General features: G+C 38.2%; 1 protein-coding gene, 1 non-coding gene and 1 pseudogene across 9 annotated transcripts in view; 1 reads left to right on the top strand and 2 right to left on the bottom strand.

Annotated features, from left to right (window-relative positions):
- Window positions 1-51: 51 nt before the first annotated feature.
- Window positions 52-20,223, bottom strand: part of RUFY2 (RUN and FYVE domain containing 2) — a 50,867-nt gene continuing 30,695 nt past the window's right edge. For 7 of the 8 annotated variants that reach the window (XM_036829190.1, XM_036829187.1, XM_036829186.1 and 4 more), the window contains 5 exons: window positions 17,197-17,326; window positions 16,794-16,888; window positions 8,310-8,358; window positions 2,235-2,312; window positions 52-2,142 (listed from right to left, as the gene is read on the bottom strand). In XM_036829190.1, the coding sequence (XP_036685085.1) occupies window positions 1,999-2,142; window positions 2,235-2,312; window positions 8,310-8,358; window positions 16,794-16,888; window positions 17,197-17,326 (496 nt within the window). In that variant the 3' untranslated portion in view covers window positions 52-1,998. Of the gene's footprint in view, window positions 2,143-2,234; window positions 2,313-8,309; window positions 8,359-16,793; window positions 16,889-17,196; window positions 17,327-20,223 lie in introns of those variants that run through there. The other variant, XR_005016871.1, reaches the window with a different exon arrangement.
- On the top strand, window positions 2,661-2,779 carry LOC118883187 (annotated as a pseudogene).
- LOC118883181 lies at window positions 12,448-12,576 on the bottom strand. Its single transcript, XR_005016965.1, has one exon. It is a non-coding gene; the product is annotated as a small nucleolar RNA SNORA19 (small nucleolar RNA).

Below are 20,223 nucleotides of genomic sequence, written 5' to 3'. Positions count from 1 at the left end.
TCCCCAGGATTACCCTATTAAAACGTACGCCTTCTAAAGTGGGCTAATTTTTCAAATCTTTTATTTGTTATATAAAATTCACATTTTAAAACTGTGTATAGAAGAATTACAATCACAATTCCTTGGCACCATGATAGCATTACTGTGGTAGTACTCCTAGATGAGGGAATGGTATGTGAAGTTCACAAAGTACAAATTGACAGCTGTGTAACAAAAAATCCAAAATTAGAATGGTTTTTAGATAAAAGTCAAAACAAAATGGAGCAACTTGTATTACTGTTGTAAAAGCCTGCCTACAAAAAGCCCAAATCAATGGCGATGACATGAGTTTTGAGTGGCAAAGAATTTAAAGGGGGACTAAAAATCATGGTTTATTTGTTGAATGAAACCAGCCTTGGAATTTAAGAAAATCGCATTTTAAATTTAAGCACAGTTATAAAAAACAGTATTTGAAATTTTCATTTTTGCTTATTCTTATTTTCAGCAATCATAAAAATGTTAATCCAATCCCATCAGTACAAAATAGTTCCAAGAATATAATTCATGTCTCAAATATTCCTATCAGAGCATTAAGGACCACCTATAAATCGGTGTGTCGGTTCTAACTGAACACCGAAAACTGGATTAGGGAGAAGATAAATCCGAAAGTAAAATAATGGTTTCATACTTTGGCAATTTAGAAAATTAAATAATTTTAAACTTCAATGGAAGAATGTACTCTGAGGAAACAATCCTATAGAATAAGCAACCCTATCCTACCAGAGAGGGAGGTAGCCATGATTCATTAATGCTCTTAGGAGTAATGTAGATACCTATGACATGTTTAAAAGGTTCTCAGACTTAAAGTGCATGATTTAAATTAGGGTTAAAAGTGGAACCCCAAGTGGTGAGGCTGTTCAGATGGTTAATTATACAAGGGTAACTGGATTAAATTCTTGGTATGGCAGGGATTAGTGTTTATTGACGTTCATGCTTGAAATAGTTCAAGTATGAATTTAATGGCAAGGCTGAAACTACATCTTTACTCTAGGCCCTGGCTTGGAGGTGCTCAGTAAATGGTAAATATTTTATTCTGTATATATACTGTAGTAGTAGACTGCTACAGTGTAATGCTTCCTAAAAGTTACTGGAATGGAAACGTAATACAGAATTTTTTTACTCAAGACTGTCATATCAAAAGCAAAGTTTTATTGCATTTTCGATTTCTTCTTAAATGCTTAGGGGAGGATCAAATCAGTAGCCTGTAATCCCTGCTACATTTTTTTCTGGGGAAGGGTTTATGTATGTTTTGACTTTCAAAGGGGGTGTGAGTCCTCCCTAAGAAATGCATATGGAATTTTAACTTACTTTCAAAATAAAAAGTTGTCAGGCAAAATAATACCTCTGTAACGCACTGTTATCTGAAAGTTATCAGCAAATGTCACATTGACTTTTTTAGAGAAGGAAGGCCTTTTCTAATGCAAAATGGGCAGAGGAAGGCGGAGCAAATAAATATTGTTGAAATCTTACCAAGGTAATGAAAAATGTGTTGAAATATAAATACTTCTAAAATGTGTATCTCCAATCTTTCAGAACTGTGAAGCTTTAAAGTGCATTAAGAAAATTACAGGCACCATCAAATATCAGTTTGACAATCTGGAGAATAAAACAATCTGAAGCCCTATTTTTAAGGTCTTTACAAAATAAGGCAAATGTGTTAGCTATGCTATCTGACCTCTCAATGGCATTAAGAAAAGAGTTACATGATTACTACATCAGGAATTAGGATAAAGTTACTGTAAAGCATGCCCTATCAAATTCTTTCTGAGTTACAGTGGGGAAGGAAATGTCAAATTACACAGTTTATAATTCCCGTGAGTTGAATATGTGGAAAGTAAAACTGGTACCAATGCTGTCTGAAAGCTGCTTAAGAAGGACTGTCTGAATACGCTGTATACACGTTCATACATAACATTCATCGTAGGTACTTTTCATACATAAGAATTTAGTTCTGGAGTATTATGGCAAGTTAGATGAGCATCTCTGAATCAGTAATGCGTGACAGGAATCACAAACCCGTACTGGCTTTGGTGAAGAAGGCAAAGGCAGTTCGTTGTCAGAGCAAGCATTACAGAAAATTTCCCCACAGTTTCTACAGTGGTGCTATTAAATGGAAAAATCAGAGAAAAAAATTTTGAGTAAAATTAGAAGCCATATTTGCAACATAACTTGGACTCACTTCCTATCTCCCTTACCTTTCTCTTAGAGAGTGAGAATTCCTTTTCACAAAGTTTACAATGTGTTGCTTCTTTGTCTTTCAACCAAACCAGTCCCTAGTAGGAAAAATACAAATATTAATGCTCAAGTTGGTAACTAAAAGTTACATGTGAAAATATTTTCAACCAAGAGCATTTTATAGGAATAGATATGTAGATAAACCAAAAATGAGTCCTTTGACAGATATACTGAAATAGTTGTAGATTTAACAAGTGTGGAATTTGCTTCAAAATAATCTGGGTGAGGAAGAAGGGATGTGGGTTGAATATAAATAAAGCAAGGCTGGCCATATATTGATAAATAGTGAAACTGGGTCATGGTTCATTTTATTCTTTACAACAGAATATTTGAACATTTCCATGACAAATGTTTTTAACAAAAATCTATTATGGATAGTAATTTTCTTTAAGGAAAGAACCCTAGTATACCTACATCGTTGGAAACGCCTCATAGATTAACTGTGTGGTTTCCTTTACTCATAGAACTACCTGTTAGATCTGTGGGAAAGAACTACAAGACAGAGTTGCCAAGTAAACTATGAAAAACGTTAACAGTCAAACTTTTTATCTTAGGTATTGGCATATCCCAATGATCTGTACTGTTCTAGGGTGTGATGGCTTAGGAGTGAATATGATTTGAACCTAATACATTTTTAGAGGGTGTCAAATTCAGAATCGGGCAGAGCCATCTCCTGACCCTAAACATGGTCCTAAAGTAAATCGCTTGAGGAAATTGGATCCCAGAGATTACAGGTGGGGAATTTTGAAGTGTGTCCATATTTCACTGGAGATCAAAGAAGCCTAACTAAAAGAATTGTGGGCTGACTCACATGATAACTTCTTTTTGAGAGGGCTATTTTATCTTGAAGATTATGAGTTTGGAGGAACTAAGGTGATTGGCAGTGAAAAGAATCAGAACATGTGAAATTCCTTAAAATTTATTGAAAGTAACTTTGTGTTACACATAATTAAAAAAAAGAACGCTTTACACTTAAAAAAAGGAAAGAACCCTAAAGAATATCCAGTCCAAAAACACTTAAGGATAAATTTTCATTATGTGAAATGCATGAGTCTGGCATTATGTATATATACCTTATATACAGCAAATCCACAAAATTTGAAGAGATTTTGGAAATCAGATGACTGAGTTCGTTATTTTAGGTAAGACTTCACCTTAAATTCAGTTCTACACTGCTATTAATTTCCCTCACCTTCTGTAACTCACAAATTTAATAGTTACTATGTAAACTTTAGTGGCAAATGTAAGTAGTGTTGAACAGGTGGAAGTTAACTTGATACCTAAAATTTCTAACTTGACCCATTCTTTCTTTGTTGTTGTTGATTTAAACTGAAAACAATTATTGAATTTGGAGGGAAAATTTTGACCCATTCTTAACTAACCAAGCTCTTGGCTAGAAAAAGCATTTTTCTCCCTATGAAAGCAACTTTGTTAGGTGGTGCCCATTTTATTTCGAGAAGACCTAAGTGAAAGAGGAGTCCTCTGCTTCTGATTAATCTCATCACATCTCCCTTTCAGAAACAGCCCAGGCTAAGCTACATTGCCACTGCTTCCAAAGAACCAAGTATATCTGATTACCACTTGGGAGATGGAACAAGTGCCACTTACAACAGTGTACCTCTAAGGCATAAGACCTTTACCAGCTAATGAGAGAAAAATCTTCCAAGCAGAAGAGCCAACAGCCATTATTTCTCAAAAGCCTGAGTTGTCTTGAAAGCCTTTTCTACCTGACAGAATTCTTTGAAGAAAGTGAGACGAGGACTAAGTATTCACAGATCAAGGTCACAAGGTTAATATCAGCTGTTTTTATTTCACAGTCTTAATAACCAGCAGCTGTTATCTGATATAGCAGAGGTAAGACAAATGGTGTTGGGTTACTGCACTTCAGGCAGTCTAAGGCTCCTTAGAACACAGGATTGTAAGAAGTGAAGGTTAAAAAAAAAAAAAGAAAGAAAGAAAAGAAAAGGGAAAACCTAGACAGCTCATATCAGACACACCAGCAGAGTCATATGACTTGAATCGTGGAATTTTTTTTTAAAGCAAGATGGGGCCGTAAAGATAATTCAGTCCAACTTGAAGATCACCATAAAAAGGAAAGTGATTTGCCAAATGTCCCAAAGCCACCTAGTGGAAGCAACTTTGCTTCCTGCCCAGCTATATTTGTAAGGGTTGGAGAGCCTGATGTGAAGCAGATTTCCAAGCAGTATCATTTGGTTCAGAAGTAACCTTCTGACATCAGGGTTGAGCTTCCAACTTTATTTCCAGACTTATTTTAATTTTAATTTGACTGAACTTACCCTGCCCCTCTCCCAAAGAGAAAAGCTGTACACTGTAGGTTAAGCCTAGTGTATTAGCTGGACGGGACCTCAGAGATCAGCACCTTCAAGCTTTCATTTTACAGATAAGAAAACTTGAGACCCAGACAGCTGAAGTAGCTTCCTCAACGAAACAAAGCTGTTTACAAGCAGAGCCAAAACTAGAAGGGGGCAAGCTATTGCTCGGCAAACAAATGGCTATTTTTCTCTGCCCAGTTCCAGAATGTCAACCACCCAGCTTAAATCCTCCAAACAGGATATTAGAGGATCCTTCTCTAGAGAACGTCAACTGCCCCAGAGAGGAGTCTTGTAGGTACTAACATTGAGAAAGGATACCATCAGTTCGGTAGTTAACAGATTTCTCTATGCTTGAGGCCTACCAGTCTATTACAACCCACCCCCATCCACCTAACCAACACACACAGGGCTTCCAAGATTTTTTTGTGCTTTTTATTGAAATTGGGAGATTATCCAACATTTGAGGAATGATTGGGGCATGAGGTACTCCAACCAAAGAACAAACCCAAGAATGGAATTCAGAAGAAACAGAAAGGCAGTAGCAAAAGAAAACTTTAAAGAAACTATAATGAATATCCCCAGAGATAAAATAACAGGATGCTATTTTAAAAAGGAAAAATGAGTGAATAAAAGCCTGCTGAGGGACTTCCCTGGTGGCACAGTGGTTAAGAATCCACCTACCAATGCAGGGGACACAGGTTCGATCCCTGGTCCGGGAAGATCCCACATGCCACGGAGCAACTAAGCCTGTGCGCCACAACTACTGAGCCAGCGCTCTAGAGCCCGTAAGCCACAACTAAGCCCGCATGCCACAACTACCGAAGCCCGTGTGCGCCTAGAGCCCGTGCTCTGCAACAAGACAAGCCACCGCAATAAGCCTGCGCACCACAACTAAGAGTAGCCCCCGCTTGCCGCAACTAGAGAAAGCCCGCACACAGCAACAAAGACCCAAGAGCCAAAAATTAATAAATTAATTTAAAAAAAAAGAGCCTGCTGAATATTTAAAATATGGTAGCAGAAATAAAAAAGTCTCACAGAAGGCTGAACCTGAATCCAACCAAGCCTTTCGATTTAATTTCCAGTTTACAGGCTTAAAAGGGGATAGAGTAACAAATTTAAGACTACTATGAACAAGCAATCAGATAAAATCTGAAATGTGAGAAACTGTAGGACAGCTGTTCCAGACCCATCAACTGGACAATAGCAAGGACCAAAAAAAAAAAGTCACATATAAATCCATTTTCATACATATAAAAACAGGGAAGGGACTTCCCTGGTGGCGCAGTGGTTGGGAGTCCACCTGCCAATGCAGGGGACACGGGTTCGAGCCTGGGTCGGGGAAGGTCCCACATGCTGCAGAGCAGCTGGGCCCGTCTGCCACAGCTGCTAAGCCTGTGCTCTGGAGCCCGCGAGCCACAACTACTGAGCCCACGTGCTGCAACTACTGAAGCTCGTGTGCCTGGAGCCCGTGCTCCGCAACAAGAGAGGCCGCTGCAGGGAGAGGCCCACGCACTGCAATGGGGAGTGGCCCTCGCTCGCCGCGACCGGAGGGAGCCTGTGTGCAGCAACGAAGACCCAACGCAGCCATAAATAAATTAATTAATTAATTAATTTTTAAAAAAAACAACGGAAATCTGGATAATATTTTGTTAAAGCTAGACATAAATGATAAAACTATAAGAAAAACAACATAATGATTAACGAAAAATAGAGGACTGTTACTATAGGGAGGGGAATGCAATCAGGGAGCACACACGTTCTATTATAAGCTAAAACAGAGTATGCCAGTGTTTTTAAGTTATACTATATGTGTCCTCTTTTGCATATATAATATATATTTAACAGAGAAAAAATTTTACAGAGTTTAAAAAATGACAGTTGGGCAGACATCCCTACGTATCTCCTAAAAAAAAGTGTGAAAGCAGAATAAAGGCATACAGATTCATAAAATCTTTATCTTCATTCACCATTTTCTAGGAGGCTACTAAAGGAAGCATTGCCTAGTGGGGATTCCCTGGCAGTCCAGTGGACAGGACTCCGTGCTCTCACTGCAGAGGGCCAGGGTTCAATCCCTGGTCGGGGAACTAAAATCCCACAAGCCGTGTGACGTGGCCAAAAACAACCCAAAAACAGCTGAAAGAACGAATGGCAGCAAAGGGAAATGCCAGGACAAGAGTGACCAGACCAGGGACTTCCTTGGTGGCGCAGTGGTTAAGAATCTGTCTGCCAATTCAGGGGACACGAATTCAATCCCTGGTCTGGGAAGATCCCACATGCCGCGGAACAACTAAGCCCGTGCGCCACAACTACTGGAGCCTGCATGCCTAGAGCCCGTGCTCCACAACAAGAGAAGCCACCGCAATGAGAAGCCTGCGCACCGCAACAAAGAGTAGCCCCCACTAGCGGCAACTAGAGAAAGCCCGCCCGCAGCAACAAAGACCCAACGCAGCCAAAAATAAATAAATAAAATAAATAAATTTATTTAAAAAAAAAAAAAAAGAAAAAGGGTGACCAGACCAGACAGGAGCAGTAAAGCAGAGACTCCAGGAGGGATGACTCCGACAGAAAAAGAAAACTAACCAGTTACCCGATTCATTTTACCATGTGAAAACCTTTTATCAAGAAGCACTTTACAGAATTGTTTGAAAGTATAAGAAAAGTCTGATGCTCAAATACAACAAAACTTAAAGGGGCAGGTAGGGGGAGAGTAAATATTAACTCCAGAGGAAATAAAAAGTAGCTCAAGAAAGAAAATATAATTGCAATATACTACCTGGCCCAGCAAGGAACAATATTTAAATAGTCATAATAAAGAATACACAGTAAATAAATGTCACAAAAACTTTTACTTAATTATACTGGGAGGGCAATGAAGACAGACCAGGGTGAGAGTGAACAAAACTCCTCATCCACCATGCTGATGAGGCAATAGATAGGTCTGAATAGTACTTAAGAAATAGGGGAATAAATACCAGAAGAAACAACTAAAGGAATTAAAAGTAACCCCCTTCTGGTGGCAGGAGCTGGGGTGGATAAGGGACAAGAGGGTGAAAACAAGAGACTGCTTCCATTTTTTTTTTTTGAAGTCTCCCTAGTACAATTTGACTTTTTAAATTACTTTCATGTAACATTTTGATAAACCAAATGGGTAGCTTGTGTAGTAGGAAGCCATCTGTCACTGAAGTACTCACACAGGGACTGTATTTTCTCCTGTGTTGTAAAGAGATTCTTGCATCCAGATACATTCAGAACCATATACTAATAAACTGTACCAAATCACTTTCACATACATTAACCTACTCAATATTCAAAGCAACCCTATGCAAAATCATAAGCCAATTTCAGAAGAGAAAACTGAGACTCCATGGGGATATGTGACTTGATGAAGGTCAAAAACTAGTAAGTAATAGACTAGCACAGGAATTTAAGGATTATCAAATTCAAAGGCAATTTCACTCTATCATGCCACACTTTGTAGGAAAGTGGACAAAATTATTTCCAAGGTCATTTCCAACATGAGGAATTTTAATAATGTGTTCTAGAGGTATAGGGAAGAGATGGACCCCATCATACAAGCTCCCCATTCACTGCTTCTGCCTCTATATATCCCAGGATTCAATAATAGTACACAGGGCCTTACCTTTATTGGAGACTTTCACATATATCCATACCTTCCTACTTGAGGAAAATACTTACACTCACCTGCAATGCTTTGTTGGCTTCTTTTATATCTTCTATTTTAAGTTTTGATCTAAAAAGATTATAAATAGGTCCAAATTTCAGTACACATTTTAAAATATAGAACATCTAGTAATTCATTAGAAAGGTATTGAATTTTCATAGGATATAAAATGGTATATAGTATATTATTCTAATGATCTTCTTTGGCTAGTAGGATTATATTTAATATTTTCCTATATTTCCAAAATGTCCTAAAGCAAAAATAGTTTTGAGATTTAAAATTTGCTTTTTTAAAGAAAGAATATTGGGCTTCCCTCGTGGCGTGGTGGTTAAGAATCCGCCTGCCAATGCAGGGGACATGGGTTCGAGCCCTGGTCCGGGAAGATCCCACATGCCACGGAGCAACTAAGCCCATGAGCCACAACTACTGAGCCTGCGCACCTAGAGCCTGTGCTCCGCAACAAGAGAAGCCACCGCAACAAGAAGCCCGGGCACCGCAACAAAGGGTAGCCCCCGCTCGCCGCAACTAGAGAAAGCCTGCGCACAGCAACGAAGACCCAATGCAGCCAAAAATAAATAAATAAATTTATAGGGGCTTCCCTGGTGGCGCAGTGGTTGAGAATCTGCCTGCTAATGCAGGGGACACGGGTTCGAGCCCTGGTCTGGGAAGATCCCACATGCCACGGAGCAACTAGGCCCGTGAGCCACAACGACTGAGCCTGCGCGTCTGGAGCCTGTGCTCCGCAACAAGAGAAGCCACGATAGTGAGAGGCCCGCGCACCGCGATGAAGAGTGGCCCCCGCTTGCCGCAACTAGAGAAAGCCCTCGCACAGAAACGAAGACCCAACATAGCAATCAATCAATCAATCAATCAATCAAAAAAAAAAAAAGCTCATTTCCTCCTCTTCCCCCTTTAAAATAAATAAATAAATAAATAAATTTATAAATTAAAAAAAAAAAGAAAGAATATTGGTGTTTTCATGTGGTTATGACTACTAATGACAGCTATCATTTATTGTAGGCTTATGATGTACCAGACACTATGCTATAAACTTTGCATGCATAATGTCATTTAGTCTTCAAAAACACTTATAAAGATGAAAAAAGTGAGGCCTGCTGAAGTTCAGGTGGTAACTGGGGAAGCCAGAATTCAAACCCTGGTCCCCTGAGACCCCAAAGCCGACAGGTTAACCATTATGAACACTATTTCTCTAGCAGATGCAAAAGAGTGGTAAGTGAGAGTGAGAGTGGAAATATTAAGGAAGATATAATTGTGATAGTTTTCACCTCTTGAAAATACATGTTAACATACAGACTATAAGTAACAATATTTAATTATCTGTGATCCCACTACCCAGAGATGATAATCTCTAAATATCAATGAGTATGTGTATTTCAAATGGAAAAATTATTTACAGTTTCCTACATGACTTAACAATATATCCTGAAAGGATTAGAGCTACTGACTTGTTATTAACTATCTGCCACATCATTATATTAAATGGTTACATGGTATACCATGAAAAAGAATATGAAGTATGTAGTTTATATAATCATCCAGTGCTGAACTTTCAATCTGTTTCAAATTTCTTTACCACAAAATTGTTCATTAAAGTTGAAATGACCAAAACATTTGTATTATTTTTCTTAGGATAACAACTTAGAAATGAAATTACTGGATCAAAAGGTACATAACATACTAAAGTCTCTGCTACTGAAGCAGAACATTAGGAAACTTGCTTTGCCCTACAAATGCTCTTTGTTCCAAGACATAGAAACAAAGTGTTAGTCTTTTATCTGGCGCATAATGACTCTTACAGTGGGAATAATCAATGTAAAATTACACAGTATAAAAATATTAACAGAGTAATCAAATTTTCTTGGCTGAATTCACATCTACAAAATGTATCCAAGGAAAATTGATGCTGGTGGGAATTTTGGCCAAAACAGTAACTGCTATATAGAAAAACTGAGTAAGGAATAAAAGAGCTTACTTAATGGCATTCACTACAGAAATACTTTCTATATGAAAATTTACTGGTGTTGATATATTTCTGGTTAAAATGCCTCTATTCACAAATATGGACTCTAAAAAGCTTGCCCCCTTCTGATGCGAATTGCCAAAGTACCTAAAGAAAAAGAGTATCAGTTACAGTTCCAATAAACACAATGTACAAGAACACCTTTTCCTTGTCCTAGACAAGGAACAGATGTCTATATTATTCATTTTAATTAAATTCTATTCAGAAATATGTATTTAAGTTTGTGAAAGTATTTGACCACAGCATGAAAACAGCATAGAGAAGGGTCAAAATAAAACATGAGAATGTAATAAATGTGATACAATTATGACACTATAGGAAAACATCCATAAATTATACAAGCCTCTGATAATCCTGAAACCCCTCCTTTGAGGAAAAAAAATCTGTAAGTCTCTTTATATGGAAAGAATAGCATTTACAGAATACTACATTTGGAAGAGTCCTGGTAATTTCCTTTTTAAACTAAAAGTTTTTCTCCTTGGAATTTAAGCCTCAATGAGGATAAGGGAAAAGCTGGTTTTCCTCCTTCAGGTATTCTAAACTGTCAGTCATTATGACACAGATTAGTCTAGATTTTCTTACTTGAATATTTCATCCTAATATTTCATATGTTCCATGTTTTCTTCAAATATGAACAGTTCAAGTTTATTTCATTTCTTTAATCCTCAAATTAGATAGTCTATCTACTACAATTATAACTTATTCAGAATAATAATTAACATTTAAAGCCTTTTAAGGGACTTCCCTGGTGGCGCAGTGGTTAAGAATCCACCTGCCAATTCTTGGGACATGGGTTCAAGACCTGGTCCGGGAAGATTCCACATGCCACGGAGCAACTAAGCCCGTGAGCCACAACTACTGAGCCTGCGCTCTAGAGCCTGCGCGCCGCAACTACTGAAGCCCGTGCGCCTAGAGCCCGTGCTCCACAACAACAGAAGCCACTGCAATGAGAAGCCCACGCACGGCAATGAAGAGCAGACCCCACGCGACGCAACTAGAGAAAGCCCGTGCAGAGCAACGAAGACCCAACGGAACCAAAAAAAAAAAGTGCTCTTATAAAAAAATAAAATAAAAAAATAAAGCCTTTTAAAATCTACCAAAATTTCTCTTTATAAGAATCCTTCAATAAGAAACCAATTAAGAGTAAATATTTACTAAAAGTATTTTTCTAATTAAAATTAATCATTTACATTTAAAATTGCTGGTTCAGAAAGTAAGCACAGGAAAGTAACTTTCAGATCCATCCTGCTCATCTTACAGACACGAAAACTGATATTCTGCTTGCGATGAGGAAAGGCACTGTGCTAGGTGCCTTCCCATACTTATTCTGTTAATCAGAAAAAGAACCCTATACGGATTTTATAACTCTCCAATTTACAAATGGAGAAATGGGCCAAAAGCGGTTAAATAAACAGCCCTAAGTCACACAGCTGATAAACCGTAGGAGGGATACTTTATCCTGTGAGTGATATTAATGAATACTAATTTTTAAATTTAGTCACAGATTTTTTAAAAATATTTGTTTTATTTATTCATTTTATTTATTTCGTTGTGCCAGGCCTTGGTTGCAGCACATGTGCTCCTTAGTTGTGGCCAGCAGGCTCCTTAGTTGTGGCATGCGAAATCTCAGTTGTGGCATGCAGGTGGGATCTAGTTCCCTGACCAGGGATCGAACCTGAGCTCCCTGCATTGGGAGTGCCGAGTCTTAACCACTGCACCACCATGGAAGTTCCTAGTCATTGCTTGAAAATACAGATCTTGAATGGTAAGCTTAAAAACTATTTTCTGAAATATTAGTTTTCCCTTTTAACAAAATTAAATGTTTCATATTATTCTGTATGACCTTCTGCCTCCCAACCCCATTTTATTTAAAAAAAAATTTTTTTTTGACTGCACCGTGTGGCATGCAGGATCTTATTTCCCTGACCAGGGATGGAACCCGTGCCCACAGCAGTGGAAATGTGGAGTCCTAACCACTGGACCACCAGGAAATTCCAACCCCATTTTAAATAACACCCAAATGGTCTACATAAAGCCAGTTCTGGTAAATTAGGAGCAAAGGTTGAAGTATTGGTCCAAACTCTGTCCCTCATCATCAACAAATTTTTCTTTTTTATTCTTGTCTGAAGGTGACTCACAGCAATGGCTAAATTAGTCATGCTGCTAATTTACCTCCAAAGGTTTATTTAGCACCTCAGAAATATCTTTTCTCTTGACATAAAGAAAAAAGACAATGAAATGTGCACACAACAAATTTTTAAAGAGATCATCAGGGACTTCCCTGGGAGTGGTCCAGTGGTTAAGACTCTGCGCTTCCACTTCAGGGGGGTGCAGGTTCGATCCCTGGTCAGGGAACTAAGATCCCACATGCGGCCGTGTGGCAAAAAAATTAAAGAGAACATCATTCTGTGTATTAGGGAAGAATTTGTTTTTGCTTAATTTCAACCTGATAACAGTCATAGGAGTAGGAGGATAAAGAGGAAGGCCAAAAGTGTTTCAGCAGATAAGCAGGTACAAATACTCTTAGGGGCCAATGGTCTCTTCTCCAGCCCTGATTAAATTCTTATCACAACAGAAGAGAACCAGAGTTGAGGAAGGATAAAATACGTTCTGACTCAAAAGTGGCCCTATCCATGTCTTAGAGACTATGGTTTCAGAAACAGTAAAGGAAAGCTAACAAATCTGAAACATAAAAATTCAAACATCAGCAAGAAAAAAACATACATATCAAAAATGAAACTAGGGCTTCCCTGATGGCACAGTGGTTAAGAATCTGCCTGCCAATTCAGGGGACATGGGTTTGAGCCCTGGTCCAGGAAGATCCCACATGCCGTGGAGCAACTAAGCCCATGCGCAACAACTACTGAGCCTGCAGTCTAGAGCCCGCAAACCACAACTACTGAAGCCCATGCACCTAGAGCCCGTGCTCCGCAACAAGAGAAGCCACCACAATGAGAAGCCCGCGCACCACAACGATGAGTAGCCCCCACTCGCTGCAACTAGAGAAAGCCCGCACGCAGCAACGAAGACCCAACGCAGCCAAATAATAAATTAATTAATTTTAAAAAATATATATATATATAAATGAAGCTAAAAGACAACAGACAAACTGGGAAAAAAAGATGTACACTTGTACAACAAATAATTTACAAAGACCCCATAAGAAAAAGATGAACAATCAACCAAAAACAAAAAATGTGCAAAGGATACGAACAGGCACTTTACAGAAAATAAAATACAAATACAAATGGAACACAAATTTAGATGCTTAACCCTGTTCATAGTTAAAGAAATACAAATCAAAACACTTAAGATTTTCACCTGTCAGACTGGCAAAAACAGGCACTCTCTCCTACTACTGGAGGGGGTCTAACATCAGAGACGGTAGGTAATCTGGCACTAACAAAATCTTTTTTAATTAATTAATTTATTTTTAAAAAATAAATTTATTTATTTATTTATTTATTTATGGCTGCATTGGGTCTTTGTTGCTGTGCGCGGCTTTCTCTAGTTGCGGTGCGCGGGCTTCTCATTGCGGTGGCTTCTCTTGTTGTGGAGCACAGGCTCTAGGCACGCGGGCTTCAGTAGCTGTGGCTCATGGGCTCTAGAGCGCAGGCTCAGTAGTTGTGGCATACAGGCTTAGTTGCTCCATGGCATGTAGGATCTTCCAGGACCAGGGCTTGAACCCGTGTCTACTGCATTGGCAGGCGGATTCTTAAACCACTGCGCCATCAGGGAAGCCCCTTTTTAAATTTATTTTTATGTTTTTATTATGTAAGTCTCAGGTATATAGCATTATATTTCAAAACCTGTACACACTCCAGAGTGATCACCACCAAAAGTCTAGTTACCATCCATCGCTATAATCAAAAAATCTAAATTCTTTTGGCCAGCGATCACCTCTAGGAACTTACTCTTCAGATATACACATTAAAGTATATCAAGGGACTTTCCTGGTGGTCCAGTGGTTAAGAATCCGCCTTCCAATGCAGGGGACATGGGTTCAATCCCTGGTCGGGGAACTAAGATCCCACATGCTGTGGGGCAACTAAGCCCTCACGACGCAACTACTGAGCACGTGGGCCACAACTAGAGAGCCCACATGCTGCAACTACAGAGCCCACACGCTCTGAAGCCTGCACGCCACAACTAGAGAGCCCGTGCACTGCAACTACTGAGACCATGTGCCACAACTAGAGAGAAGCCCGCATGCTGCAATGAGGAGCCCATGCACCACAGCAGAGTATCCCGCATGCCGCAACGAAGATCCTGCCTGCCGCAACTAAGACCCAACACAGACAAAAATAAAATAAATAAATAAATATTTTAAAAAAGAAGGTATATCAAGATATATCAACACACACGTACAAGGACACAGAAGCATGTTATAAAAGAAAAAAATTATAAACAATGTCAATTAAAGCACATTCATCCTATGGAATATCTTTATGTAATGATATGAAAAAACCTCTAACTCATTCTTTTTTTTTAACTCATATTCTTAAGTAAAAAACAAACAAACAAAAAAAACCTACCACACACACACACACACACACACACACACAAACCAGCAAACTTCAAAAGAATATGCATACAGTGCAGTTACACAGGGATTAGGTATGCAGTCAGTATACAAGGGAAAAATTTAGTAGTCAAAAAAACCCTTGAAAATTACTGCTCAAAATAACATTGAGCAGTAATTTTCATGCAAACTATAATTTGAGAACCAATGAACCAGAATAAAGGAAAAAGGAAAACAACGAAATTCTGAATTCAGCTATCTGGACATCTAAATGATCATGCCTTTAACACAACTATAAAGTCTCTAGTATTGAGTGGGAGATGGGTGAAAAGTAATACACATTCCTTGTTTTACTATTCTAACCTGTTTTAATATTAAACCTTTATGATCTTAAATAAATGTACATATATTTTTTGTTGTGGGGATTGTTCACTGTTGAGTCCCTAGCACTTAGAATAGTGCCTGGCACATAGTATTTGTTGGATGAATAAATGGAAAATGAGCACCTGGTCTGGCTCAAAATGATCAATGAATGGATGCCAGATTAGAATAAAATCTTGCTTATTGATATCACAATGCAAATTGTGCTTTGTAGAAACAAAAACATCTTTATCTTTTTGAGAGCTGGTATTTCCTTTTGTGGTTTTAGGGAACTACTCTTTTTTTTTTTTTTGGCTGCGCCTCACAGCATGCGGGATCTTAGTCCCCTGACCAGGGATCATACCCGTGTCCCCTGCACTGGAAGCACAGAGTCTTTACCACTGGACTACCAGGGAAGTCCTAGGGAACTACTCTTTACTATGCCCTTGGTAATTGTTCTCAAGACTTCCTAATGGAATCCCAACTTTAGCAATTAAGTCTCCATTCCAGTATGATTTCTATTCAGTTTAATGATTACAAAAGATATATATGACATATATATACAGCTAATCATATCCATATATATAATGAAATCCTCATATATAGATTTGTTCTGAGGTTCGCTAACTTTGGGGATTGATACTTGGGAGGAGGGAGGCAAATGTTTATTTTATACCTTTTGGTGCTCTTTGTCTTTTTTTGGCCGCGCTGCTCATGGCATGCGGGATCTTAGTTCCCTGACCAGGGATCGTACCCGCGTCCCCTGCATTGGAAGCACAGAGTCTTAACCACTGGACCGCCAGGGAAGTCCCCTTTTGGTGCTCTTTGAATTTTCTAACCATATAAAACATCAAAGGGATTTATATAGGTGATAGGCTTATGGGTCATTGTGGCTTTCTTTTACTTTTCTGTATTAAAAAAAATGACACTATTTTTTTTTTAATGTGACAGTGGTACATTCAATACTAAATTAAACCCTCCAGCGTTTACCCTAGATAGTTGACAATATGTTCAATCAGGGCACAAAGATGAAGCTAATCCAAAACACAGACCATGTGGAACAAGGAGGAAAATGTGAGAAAGACAGAACGCCGTTTCTCCTTCTTGTCTTCATAGAAACCCAGTAACACTTCATTGTGACAGAACTAACCACACTGTATGAAGTCAAGCCTCAACTCCAGACGGCATCAAACACCATTCACTTTTCACAATGCTGGCTCCTTCTCAGAACAGTCTGAAAAAGATCTCTCCAGATATTTCGAAAATTTGACTTTTGTTCTGAGAAAAATATATTAAATGAACTTCTGAATTCTCTGATTGGAAGAAATTAAACAAGAGTCTTAGATTTCATCTACTGGAAAATGTTTAGAGCTAACACTTACTATAATGAACATAACTTTAAAAAAAATCTCTCCAATCCACACCCTTATTTGTTAATCTTTAAAGTTTTTGTTTGGCTTTGTTTTTAATAGTTCATATCTTTCTATTTTATATTTAAACTTTTCTGTCTACTTGGTTTGGCACACTCATAACTTAATAAGAGTCAATGACTACTTAGTTGGAGGAAAAAAGAGAAATTACTCGCTAAGTTTGTTGCCAAGTTCTTGAAGAGCTTGCTCCTGTTCGTGATATATTTTTTTCAACTGGTGATTTTCATCCTGGAGGTGAAGGAACTCCTTCAAAACAATAAAAGACAGAAAATGCAATTTAAAAGAAACAAACTCCACACTGCATACATGCAATTAAAGGATAGGAATGTATCCTTCAGCTTTTCATAAAAAATAGCTGCTCTAAAAAAAACCAAAAAGCTGCTCTATCAACTATCAGCTATTTTCCATTCATTTAATCTCCTTACTGATATTTTTAAAGATGACCAGTATACTCTGTTTCCTTGGTATAAATGTAAATTATTATTTGATTCTCTTTTTAAATAACTTAACTGTCATCAAGATAGAATTTTTAAAGTTTTACCACCATTATTTACTTTTTTAAGACTAATGATTTGTTGGGTCTCATTTCTAAGATGAGATAAGGTGTCCTTCTCCTTTTGAAGATCTTCTTGCAAAGTTTGCCTCCATTCCTTCTCAATCTTCAGATCGGTTTCCAGTTGCACCCTTGAATGACAAATAATACAGAGAAGTTCAGTGTTATTTCTCACATGACGGTTGTATGCATTCTTCATTAACAGCATCTCTTTGGTTGATTACTTTCACCTTTGTAATGCAATTCTTCAGGTAGTTTCTTTCACAAATATTTTTTAGAAAACAAGTTCAGTAGCACAGGGTTTTCAGATCTCAAAGTCTCAGTTAATTTGTCAATCACAAAAACCTCTTGCTAAATGACAATTTGTCATTTATTAACTCTGTATACATAAATGCTGTATAAGCATGGAAAATGCCTGGAAGGGCACACCATACTAGTAAGACTGGTTATATCTTAGAAATGGAACCATGTTCTGGGCCATGAGAAAATTTTTACCACAAACTAATGAAAAGTATTGTTCTGATATAAGGATTACAGCAACCACGAAATCAATTCAACATCAGAAACAGAAAAATCAGCCCTGGTGCCAAGTGCTACTTTGCAGATTACTGTTGGAAGCTGACCCATTACAGTACAGAGCTAAGACCAGGGAGACACTAGAGGAAAATCCACACTGCCTGAAAATGCCAGCTCACATTTGGAAGCTCTATTTCATCATTCAAACAACAGGTGCTAGCTGGAAAAACAAAAGTAGTCAACTTCTTACATTTTAGGAAACTCCCCCAAAATAATTCCAATAATTATTGCTCATAAGTAGTTGTAACAGGTGAGGTATATACTAATAATGCAATAGTTCCTAATACTATACATTTTAAATTATAATGTTATGTCATAATATTGAGAATATCACCGTATTACATTATATTAATTTTTTGTTAATGATTACTTTTGTTTCCTCATAAAGTTAGCATTTCCATCTACAGCCAAATTATTTTCAGTGAAGCAATTTTAGATTTTATAATTAAGGTTGAAGAGACAAGATACCTCAAAATGGAATTTACAAGTTGTTGATAAATACCATTTCACCACAAATTTAAAAGGGATACAGAGGGACAGGTATATGCTACTAACACTGAAGTAAGCAAAGTACAGAGTGAGTGCATTGTTGAGTGGCTGCATCATCAAGAATCAGAAAAAACTGAGTGAAAAAGCAAAGGAAAAATTTTGTTTTTAAGTTATTTTAAATATATTGTCAAAACACATGTTGACCACCAAGGGCAGAAACCATGAAGGGAAAAAAAAGGGAAAACAGAACTATATAAAAATGTAAAACGCCTAAATGAAAAAAACCACTATGAACAAAGTTTAAAAATAAACTATAGGGCTTCCCTGGTGGCGCAGTGGTTAAGAATCCGCCTGCCAATACAAGGGACACGGGTTCAAGCCCTGGTCCGGGAAGATCCCACATGCTGCGGAGCAACTAAGCCTGTGCGCCACAACTATTGAGCCTGCGCTCTAGAGCCCGCGAGCCACAACTACTGAAGCCTGCGCGCCTAGAGCCCGTGCTCCACAACAAGAGAAGCCACCGCAATGAGAAGCCCGCACACCGCAAAGAGGAGTAGCCCCCACTAGCCACAACTAGAGAAAGCCCGTGAGCAGCAACTAAGACCCAACGCAGCCAAAAATAAATTAATTAATTTTTTAAAAACACACACAAAAAAACTATAAACTTAGAAAACATTTTCACTGTATGTGAAAAACCCACAGTAAACACATAAAGAGCTCTTATATAAATAAATATTAAGAAACTGAACACCACAGAGGAAAAACTAGAGGCTATGAACTGGAAATTCACAAAATAAAGAAATACAAAAGGCTATTACTAGTAATCAAAGATATGCAAACTCAAACAATAAAGCACAATTTTTCAGGCTAAATGATTCCTTTAGGTTAACTGAGATACGATACTGTAGACCTACAGTAACTGATATGATACAATGTCCATAATGTAGTAAATACAATAAACAAGATACTAAAGAGCATGTAGCATGATCCTCTTTCTACTGATAAAAAGCAAAAAATATCTATGCATACCCAAAAAGAATGTTCATCAAAATGTTAGAAAAAGGTATATCCAGGGAATTCCCTGGCGGTCCAGTGGTTAGGACACCGTGCTTCCACTGCAGGGGGCTTGGGTTTGATCCCTGGTTGGGGAACCAAGGTTCCCTCATGCCACGAGCGCAGCCAAAAAAAAAAAAGGTATATCCCATTTTTATTTTCTGCACTTTTCCCCATATTTTCTTACATTTGGTCAACAGGATGTAATGTTTTCATAATCAGAAACCAAAAAAAGTTATTTCCATTTTAGGTGAAAAAATGGAATTTGTTTTTCTTGAACAAAGTCCCAATTGCCTATTTCTACAGAAACAGTTCCAATTTTTCTGAGACATCAGGGATCCCCTTGATCTCCAAATTGTTAACATGTTTATGCTCTACTAAAACGGCACCCAATGAGAAATGAAGTTACTTTCACAGTTTCAGCAGGGACAAACATCTTCTCTCCATATCTGTACCCAAGACCTACTGAGTAGGTTAGCCCTACAGGGAAGGACCAGGTCCCTGGAGCATTATTTGGGTCATCCTTTGGGCAGGGATCAAATAAAGGCAACATTGTAGAATTAATATCAGACTTGCCTTACTTACCCTTTTGTCAAACTCTAGAAAAGTGATTCAGTAACACGGAGTACTGAAGTTTCAAGATTGTATTCTATTGACTGGCAAAGTGTCCCAGTCTTGCTTTTCACATTTTTCCATTTCGCAGGGTACAGGGACTTAAACAACAAAACCCTTGGCACCATTAATAAACTTGATGACTTAAATGTTCTTTGTGATTTCTGTTGCCAAGGGAGTCCTGAAAGCGCTTCTGTGAAAGTCTTTAAGAGAAAATGTTTGTTTGCCGAGTGGTGGGTTTTTTCTGGGGCGGGGGGGGGGGGGGGGGGGGGGGGGGGGAGTGGGGGGGGGCGTGTGT

Source organism: Balaenoptera musculus, chromosome 16 (genome assembly GCF_009873245.2).
Source record: "Balaenoptera musculus isolate JJ_BM4_2016_0621 chromosome 16, mBalMus1.pri.v3, whole genome shotgun sequence".
Taxonomy (NCBI): Eukaryota; Metazoa; Chordata; class Mammalia; order Artiodactyla; family Balaenopteridae; genus Balaenoptera; species Balaenoptera musculus.
This window is presented reverse-complemented; position numbering and strand designations above follow the sequence as displayed.